The sequence below is a fragment of the Marmota marmota genome, unplaced genomic scaffold (assembly GCF_001458135.2).
Source record: "Marmota marmota marmota unplaced genomic scaffold, marMar, whole genome shotgun sequence".
Lineage (NCBI taxonomy): Eukaryota > Metazoa > Chordata > Mammalia > Rodentia > Sciuridae > Marmota > Marmota marmota.
This window is the reverse complement of record NW_025999926.1, coordinates 5,207,426-5,216,772: the sequence shown is the minus strand read 5'-3', so window position 1 is coordinate 5,216,772 and position 9,347 is coordinate 5,207,426. Positions and strand designations below refer to the sequence as shown.

At 52.7% G+C, this 9,347-nt stretch overlaps 1 protein-coding gene across 1 annotated transcript in view; it reads right to left on the bottom strand.

Annotated features, from left to right (window-relative positions):
- Positions 1 to 1,104: 1,104 nt before the first annotated feature.
- Ptch1 (patched 1) overlaps positions 1,105 to 9,347 on the bottom strand; it is a 53,626-nt gene continuing 45,383 nt past the window's right edge. The window contains exons 19-23 of the mRNA XM_015503972.2: positions 7,392 to 7,534; positions 4,224 to 4,323; positions 3,483 to 3,737; positions 1,883 to 2,438; positions 1,105 to 1,271 (exon numbers count right to left, since the gene is read on the bottom strand). Coding sequence (XP_015359458.1) covers positions 1,884 to 2,438; positions 3,483 to 3,737; positions 4,224 to 4,323; positions 7,392 to 7,534 — 1,053 coding nt within the window. The 3' untranslated portion in view covers positions 1,105 to 1,271; position 1,883. The remainder of the gene's footprint in view (positions 1,272 to 1,882; positions 2,439 to 3,482; positions 3,738 to 4,223; positions 4,324 to 7,391; positions 7,535 to 9,347) is intronic.

Here is a 9,347-nt window from a genome sequence, read left to right as displayed (position 1 = left end):
GGACTTCCGGCTCTTGTCACCAGATGGGACGCTCACTGTTTAGTTTTACAGAAGACCCAGGAAGCCCCAGACAGCTGTTCCATTTTAGAAAGAGGGGGACTGTAAACTTAATCACAATGTTAATTTAAATCATAGGGACTCAAAGTGTCACCTCTGGGTTTACTGTGGGCAGAAGAAACCCAACAGATTTTCTACCTGTACCAGGGCCATGGGGGGACTGTGTGTGTGTGTACATGTGCGGTGTGTGCTGATCACGAGACGGCACAGTGCTACATGCTTTTCTAGAGTTCATGGAGGCTCGGCAAGGACCCACCATGAGGCCTGCTTCCTCACTCCTGACCAAGGGAGAGCATTGGGTCTACACCCTGAGGTTCCAGCGTCCATCACCAGGATCAAGGTGAAGGCACTTACTCCCTCTGAAGCACAAGGTGGGGCATCTGGAGGGCAACGTGATGGTAAGAGAGCCCGGCTTCTCCTGGACCATCCCTGGAGAGTGCGGCGAAGCTCAAGGCCAGCCCTCCACCAACACAGAGCCACAACGACAGCATGACCCCTCCAGCCTGACTGGGCAGAGCCCACTAAGCATTACAGACAGCGTTAGAAACAGACAAAAAACCCCAAAATCACAGTGCAGTACATTGGGAAATCACACACGTGTTCACACACATGACCAAACAGAGAACCGCATACAACTACCCCTAGAGAAGCCACCAAGATTAACATGCTTTCTTCATATCTGCTCATTAAACAACAACAAAAATTATCACGCATAGCGTGTTTGAAAGTTAACAGTAACATTCCATACTACCACAGGGTCGTGATATGCAAATTTAAAATATTTTAAAACAGGAACCTTTACAAAATAATCCTATTACATAAGCAATATTTGCATAGAATTATACAGGTAAATTATACAATATTTAAGCAGCAGCAACATATGCTGAACATTTAAGACTAAATTAAGCTTGGTTGTGGCACGGAGACCAATGTACAGAAAGGGAGGGGCCCCGAAGCCCCCCACCGCGGGGCAGGAGCGGGGAAGCCCCAGGCCACATTACTTTACACCATTCCCTCTATATTACACATGTGTACACCTCTTAAATATTTATAGAAATATTTAACAAAATAATACAGTGGGTTACAGTAATGGCGAGCTGCTCTCCCGGTGGGGCGCGTCTCCATGACTCCAAGCAGCTCTCTTCAGGCAGTTCTGGAAAGGGGCGGGGGCGGGGGTCCAATCTTTGGCCTCTTTGCTTCAGATTTTAATCACCCTTTAAAAGAAAACCAAAAAGGGCTGTCAAGGTGGGTAACAGGTGGCTGCATACAGAGGGTTATGGGACAGCGAGCGGCTGGGGAAGGGGCACAGGGGGCCGGGGCTGGTCCCCATCCTTCCTTCATCCAGTGGCAGAACACAGGGACGTTTGCTCTGTGACCGCTCATGGAGCTGGGTATCCACGGCACACAGAGGACGGTCTGCCCAGATGATTAAGGATGGGTGTATCAGGACATTAAACGCACCTCCCATGAAAATTTGGCATTGTGATGGGACCCCATCTAAGCTCGGGCCACTGAGCACCTGCTAGGGCACCGTAATACCCACTGGCAAACAGGTAGAAGGCGGCTTCAGGGCCCTTGTCGAGCTGTGCTCATCCTTAACAGGTTTGGGGAAGGACCCAGGGTAGAACTGGACTCTCTCCCCGGAGACGACAAACTTGTACACACTGGCCTTGCCTTGGGGTCGACAGGTCCCTGGGGTCCAGCTCGGGATATGCCAATGGCCAGGGGCCCCCGGAAGAGACAGCCTGAGAATCTAGGTGCTTCTCTGCACCCCAGGCCCATGGCCAGTGTGCAAGGCCCAGCCACCTGTGTTGGCAGCACGCACCTCAGTTGGAGCTGCCTCCCCAGGGCCTCTCCTCACATTCCACGTCCTGCAGCTCAATGACTTCCACCTTCGAGTCCCTCCTCTCGCACCGGACGTGAAAAGGCACGTGGGGGTCCTCGAACAGCCCAGGGTCAGTCTCGGGGTAGCCCTCGTAGCCTGGGCAGAGACCCCCTCGGGGGTTCCGCCCAGGCCCAGACCCAGGTACGGGCGGGGGATGCACGGCAACAGTCACGGAAGCAGAAGCCGTCACAGTGGTGATGGGCTGGCAGTAGCCGGGAACGGAGCTGCCCAAGGCTGTGGACGCTGGGTTCCGAGGGTTGTGAGAACGGGCCCCCCGGGGGCCGGAGCGGTCCCTATTGCTAGGGCCAGAATGCCCTTCAGTAGGAATTTCAAAAGCGTCTCTGCGCGGTCTGTAGGGAGGTGGCCGCAAGCCTTCTCTGGCAGGGTCCCTGCGGGTCTGCTGGCTTTGCTGTCCGGGGGGCAGGGAGCCCGAGTCCAGGTGAGGCTGCTGTCGAGGGTTCGAGGGTGGGTGATGCCTTGATTCGGGATGGACCACCTGCAGAGGGAGAGGACAGGTCAACACAGGCGGCAGGTGCCAACCCCAGGTTGGGCACTGCTCCCTCCAGACCCCCAACCGTCATCCCCAGGGAGCCAATGGGGACCTTCTGCCTATGAGGGAGGGAAACTCTTCACGCCCCTCCGGGATATGGCAGGGGACGCGCTCTGGGATCCTGTTTCCAGGCTTGCCCTGACACAGCTGGCTGGACACAAGTGCAGGCTGCTCATAAATGCAGGGCTCCGGCAGGAGGCCGTCCCAGCTGCTTCCTCCAGCCCACCCGCCACCCCGCCCTGCTTAGTCCAGCCAGGCCCTGGGCTCCTCTTTTCTAAAAACTGCAAAGTATCGTCCAGCCCTGCCGGCCACAGCACGGGCCGTGGGCAGGACTGTCCACCCCGCACTGCTGGGTGTGGTAGCCATCAGAGACACGTGGTTATTTAAGTTTAAACGAACAGAAATGCAAAGTGCATTTCCTCGGTTACACGAGCCACATTTCAAGTGTCCCTCAGTCACGTGTGGCCAGCGGCTACGATGCTGGAGAGCAGGGAGAGAGCACATCCACCATCGCAGAAAGTTCTCTCGGGCAGGGCGGCTCTGTCCGCTTGTTAGGAGTCTGGTTTCTGGGTCTCTATACAAAGCACGGAGCAACACAGTGGCCACATCAATCAAAAGGACCGTGACCAACTTCAAAGTCCTTCAGCTTGTACCTATTTTTAGGCTCCTGCTGAACAAAACCAGATTCACACTGCAGCTCAGCAGGCATCGTCACGGGGGGCGAGGGCAGGACAATCGAGGTTATTGGGTTGGCCCCTCTCTCTTTCATGGAAGGGCTGCTCTGGCCTGGGACTGGAATACCCATTTCCTGGCAGGATGGCAGGGGGCCTTGGTGGAGCAACACGAGTCTTGGAACCTTCCTGGGCTTCTGGAAGCTGAGCTCTGGGCCTGGGGCGCGGGCAAGGCCATCCTTAGGAGCACAGGGTGGGCCGAGGAACGCAGCTTGAACGAGCTTGGGGCCTCGGAGACAGGGTTCCCGCAGCAACTTACGGTGGAACGGGCGAAGACTGGGTTTTCTGTGGCTTCCACGATCACTCGGTGGGGACGACCCCCGGTGCCCTGCTGGGCCTCGTACTGCCGCAGCTCCTCACTGAGGCCGGACACCGTGGTCTGAGAGCTGTACTCCGAGTCGGAGGAATCAGACCCGTTGTTCGTGTGACTGGGAGGCACCGCAAACCGGACCACACTCGGGGGTGGCTCAGGGGAGGGGGTGGGTAGCCGGTCTAGGCCGTGGGCAGGAGACACCTGTTTATGGGGATTCCACATGAAACGTGTGACTGTCTGTCCACTGCTGTGTGGTCTCAGAGCTCAAAGCATCGTGCGGGTGTCTGTCCCCTGCCCTGTGACCCACCCACCTCTCTGCCACATGGAGGACATTCAGGTCCCACAACTGCAGCAAGGGAATAACTGCCCTCTGGTTTTTGACACTGGAAAGGTGACATGTGCACCCTTTACCGCCATTATGCCCCAACATCCACCTTGTGGATGGTCTTCATTTATACAGGGTCCTAAGCTGCCGGTGACTGATCAGCTGGCTTAAAACAAGGCCAGTCCTACACCCCCGCCCCAAGCTATCACAATGGAAGAGGGGAAAGGCCATTGCTATTAGATGTTTACTGAAAAGGTAGACAATCTGCAAATGCAGTTGTATCTAAATATCTAAATTAACAGTAGAGGACCCGTGCTCAGGTGACCTGTGGGTTGGACACTGCGCCCGGCATAATTACTGACCTCGGGATATGGTCCAAAGAAAGACAAAAGAACTGGAAGCAAAACCAGTCCATTGAGAACACCCAGGATGGTCAGGATCGCCAGGACTGCAAAGAAATACCTGGAAGACAGAGAGAAACAGCAACCTTCAGCAGGACAGAGGTAAGTCAGGCTACCCCTCCTGTCCCCAAACACTGCAGCACGCCAACACCCCAAATTAACAAACCCACCCCGCTGAAATGCGGCTACAAAAACCGGAGTTCAAATGCAACAGGAGATTCGTTTTTTGTTTCTTTTCTTTTCTTTCTTTTTACCTTATGACTTTGAGGACTACATTCCACAACCCAAAGTGTTAGTTCGTGAAGGGAAGGAAAAAAAAAATTAGTTTGTTAATTTGCTGAAATCTCAGGCATGTAATGTTATTTATGAATGTGTTACACAAACACAAAAATATGGCGTGTGAGCTGAATGGCTGAGCAAACTGAAAGCACAAACAATGCCGAGGGGCCCTGTGCGCGAAAACCCAGCAGAAGCAAACAAATGAAGCGAAGGGTGTAGAATTTAAACAATTTGGCCCGGGAGGAGAGGCAGCCGCTGCTGCAGGCGGCTAATCCACTGTGAAATGCTTCTGCCTCTTACGGCAGAATCTCTAATTAAGTCTCCAGTGGATCAGGTGAGGCTTTGCCTGGGCTTTCATTAATCAGAACTTTCTGCCTAGGATTCTGCGAGTTCCAGTTTTTAACCAAACGGCTCCAACGGCACCCTCTTTAGAACACAGGAACCAGCTCTCCGAAAAGAAAACGCCGCCCATTCTGTGGGAGCGGGCATTGTGCTGGGTGAGGGCGCTCCACAATGGCGGGGCTGCGCTGCCGGCCAACCTTTTGTTGGACAATTTAGCATCTCTGAATACTCTTGTTTTGCGTCAGCCAATGCAAACATAAAGGCCACAGCACCATGGCTGAAGAGGAGCACGCACAAGCAGTTCTGCTTTCCCACCATTGAGGGCTAAGGTCTGGGGTCCTCCGCCGCACCCAGGTGGACCCGCCAGCAGGAAAGGCTCTGAGGCTGGACGGGCGCTGGGCACAGCCCGAGGGCGCCCACTCCAGCAAGGATGCGTTTCTGGAACTAATGATTTCTAGGGCTTTGATGGAAGTGGGCTGGGGGTGGGGGAGAGTGGGTCAGGATGTTCTGGGCAGAGGGAGGGCAAGGTATGGAGCTGTTAATGGTCCGCTGGATCATAAAACGGGACAGGACCCCCAACTCTGCCATGCCGATGCGTGTTTCAAAACTAGATGAAAGGGGAGAGGATCCCTATAAAAATACAAATACCTCACAGCTATTGTAAACACGAGAAACCTCTGAGCTGCATTAGTAAGAGGCCGAGCCGCCCATGCCTCGCTCTAATGTAAACTGCGGGACGTTAGGCGGAGGCAGATATCAGCGGCGGGCATTAAGACATTTACATCCCATCCATTTAGCTGTAGCATAAACGGACCAATTAGATTCCTGACGGCTTCATGTATACAATGTCTGCTCACTTATTCGACCTCAGAGAGGGCTCTATCAGGCTAATCCATCCTGTGACGGGAAATGGGAAGCCCTCTTAAGTGTTTGAAACAGGAATCCGGAGGTCTCTGGACGGGGAACAAGCAGCCCCTGGGATTCCACCCTTTAGGTCCCCCCCAACCCCACTCCCGGGTGCTCTGTTTCAGGGTTGGTTCCTTCCTGGGGCTCACTTAGCACCTTGGCTGACTGTGATGCTCACAGGACCCCACTGTACTCTGCACATCTCCCTGCTTCTCCGTGTCTTGAACCACCTGGGAATTGTTCTCTCTCCTCGAAGGCCCTAAGCCACACAGAAGGCTGTGGGTGGGGCCCGTGGTGCGCTCACTTAGGCAAAATGGCACTTGGGGGTTTTCATTGCATTTGTGCTCAATGAGAAAGTAATTACGCAAAAGAAACTATTTGGCACGGGGCTTTTAGACCTTAAAGAGACAATGCTAATGTCTGAGTAAATGTATACTGAAGAAATGAAAGTCAAAGTCAAATTAACTGCTTAAAACAAAACAGGCCCAAACCTTTATCTAAGTTAGGCAACTATCTAGTTGGTATTGGCAAACACACATTTGCTAATTGGCTTGCCGAGGCTGTGTTGAGAAGGCCGGCGCGCATGGGCCTTGCCTGGGAGCTGGCCGGGAATGCAGATTCCACCCTTCCCTGCCCCCAAAGATCTCGTTGGCATTTCAAGAACCTCAGATGACTTAGAAGTGTACTTATGGTTCCAGAAAAGTGCTGGTCTACACAGAAACAGCTCTTGCCACTCTGCTTACTCCAGTGTGAAACCAGAGTGAGCAAACAGTGGCTCATTCCAGGTGGGCTTTAGCTGAAACTCCTTGTTACCCACCCCCCCCCCCCACACACACGTGAGCACACGGAGGCCAGATCTGCTTCCCTCTGCAGACTGAGGCACCCGAGCCAGTCGGTTCTCATATTGGGTTCTGCTATGTCACGGTCCTTGTTCTGCACCTCTGTTCTCCTGGCTTTGCTACCTGACACTGTGGTTGTGTTAGACCCAAGAGAAGCCACCTCACCAAGCTGCAATGGCGCTCTCGCTATCTCGAGAACAGAGCCTCTTTCCCTGCAGATCTATAGTTCCTCTCAGAGGGAAAACTCGCTCTACTTTCATGTCACATTCATACTTCAGTCAACCAGAAAGAAAAAGCCTGCCTCCAGACCCCAAGAGAAGCACTCAAACCCGGCTTGGATGTCCACAGGGTGACACCAAAGTCACATGCTCACTGCTTCCTAAAGCTCAGTGGAGACGTGTATATGAGATCTGGGCACATTATCTTCACCTCTTAAAAGAACAAAGTCTGGATGACCATTCTAAGTATCTGTTGGTTTTCCTTTCAACAGTTTTGAAGGAGATGAAGTAAGTTAAATGTGGTTAATTAATGGGAACCTTGGTCACCTGTGCAAACAGCCTCAACCTGGAGCTGCCCCTGCTGCTAGGCCCCTCCCCTCCCACGGGCTCCAGAAGAGAGCTTGTCTTTACACCCTTCACCATCAAGGCGGCTGGGCCCCGGCGCAGATGCTGCAGCCCCCAGGTGCAGGAAGACAGGGCAACGAACAGCACAGAGCTAAGCCTGGTGGTTTTCAAGGTGAGGCTCCACTCACACTCTCCCTTACCTGACGATGAAATCAAACTCAGACCCTGCAAGCATCAGGACTCCGAGCAGAGTGGACACGGCACCATCCAGAACGGGCGCGAACATGTGCTCCAGGGCAAGCACGGCCCTGCGGTTCTTATCGCCAATCGCTGTCAGAAAGGCCTGTGGGATGAGAAGGGTTCAGAGGGTCAGGTCCCCAGTCCACAAGTGGCAAATGCTTTGCTTTGTCTGAAATGCTGTGAGCTGCCTTTGGCCATCCCTGACACTCACTCCTCAGAGTTTACTGTTTAGCTCCAGGAATGTTTAACCAGGGTGGCTCAAGCCTAGCCTTGATCTACGCTCACACTACAATGTCCTGGTTCCGGCCCAGGGCACGTTCGCGTCGATGTAAATGTTGAACCAAACCAAACCAAAACTACACCAAAATGTGTGGGAACGTTTTCTTTCACTGCCCCTCGTCTGTAAGTGTTTGTCCCCCTGAAGAAGCTCACAGCTCACACGGAGGCCTCCAGTTTGAAAACACCAGTGTTCTGGAGGATGTTCTAGATGGTCAAGATCTTGCTTCCCCAAGGGCTCAGCTCAGTGTCACAGGCAACTGGGTGCTGAATACATGTCCTCTCGTGATCATGCCAAGAGAAGAACTGTCACTGTTTCAAACTGAGCACCACAAAGGCATGACAAAGAGGGACCAGACCTCCAGTTGGCCCGAGCCTGCCCCTGTGTACAGGGACACGTCCCTGCCGCCTTCTTCAGGTCAGGACTGCTTGACCTGTACCAAGTGGGACTGGGTAGAGGAGGTGTGATGTTAATCAGGTGGTTGGGGAACACGACCTAGGACCCTCTGAATGTGACTCAGGGATTATTCTTCCCTGCCTGCTCCCACAGCGGGACCCCAGCAGGGAGCCCTGTGCCTGGGACAAGTTTTCTCTCTGCTCAATGGTTTGGGCTGCTCTGGGATGTTCCAAAAGAGAGCTCAGAGAGGGCCGGGAACCCTGTGGGGCATCCCCATCACTCAAATGCCCTGTGCAAGGACAAGGAGAGTCATTTTTCTTACAGATGAAGAAACACAAGTATACACACTCATTCTATGAGTCTTATTTTCCCTAAAAGGGGTTCTACTCTTTCCAGAGTTGGGAAAGACAGTGGGGTCAACACAGCTGCCTTCTGCTCTTGGGAGGAAAGGGGGTTGGAGTCCTTTTGCTCTGTGTCATATCTGGACCATGACACCATTGCCATGTGTCTCCCATGGCTTATAGTGAAATGCAGCAAAGTGACAGGAACCGCCTACTTCTTTCAGGATTCTCGGGGAAGAAGCATCTTTGTTAAGTCTATTCTGTCATGTTATAAACCTTGTAAGAACAGTAACTGTCTAAACAGTTTCACGTATAAGAACACCGTGTCCTGCCTGTAGACAGTGCTCTTGGATAGGCTTTTGAGGAGGAGCAAAACAGTTTGAAGCCTGCAGTTTGCATTTCCAGGATAAAAATCAGTTCTGATTTTTCTAGCACTCCTGTTTGCAATGCTAGCTCAAAGTCCGGGTCTTTCATTCCCAGCAGAATAAACGAATTACATGTCGATCTGTAACTCGTGTGCAAATGTTTCTCCTTTTTGAAAGAAAAGGGATTAGAATTACGTGTTTTCTCAATTCTGGGCTGGCAGACTATCATTGAAAAAAAAGAAAAAAGCTGGGCACTGTGGCACAGGCCTGTAATCCCAGTGGCTCTGGAGGCTGAGGCAGGAGGATGGCAAGTTCAAAGCCAGCCGCAGCAAAAAGCGAGGCGCTAAGCAACTCAGTGAGACCCTATCTCTAAAGAAAACACAAAATAGGGCTGGGGATGTGGCTCAGTGGTCGAGTGCCCCTGAGTCAATCCCCGGTACACCCCCCCCCCCGAAAAAAAACTCTCTTTCCTCCAAGCTCCATGAAAAAATGGAATTTAAGTAGGCTCCAAATTCAGAGAATATCATTTTTTATATT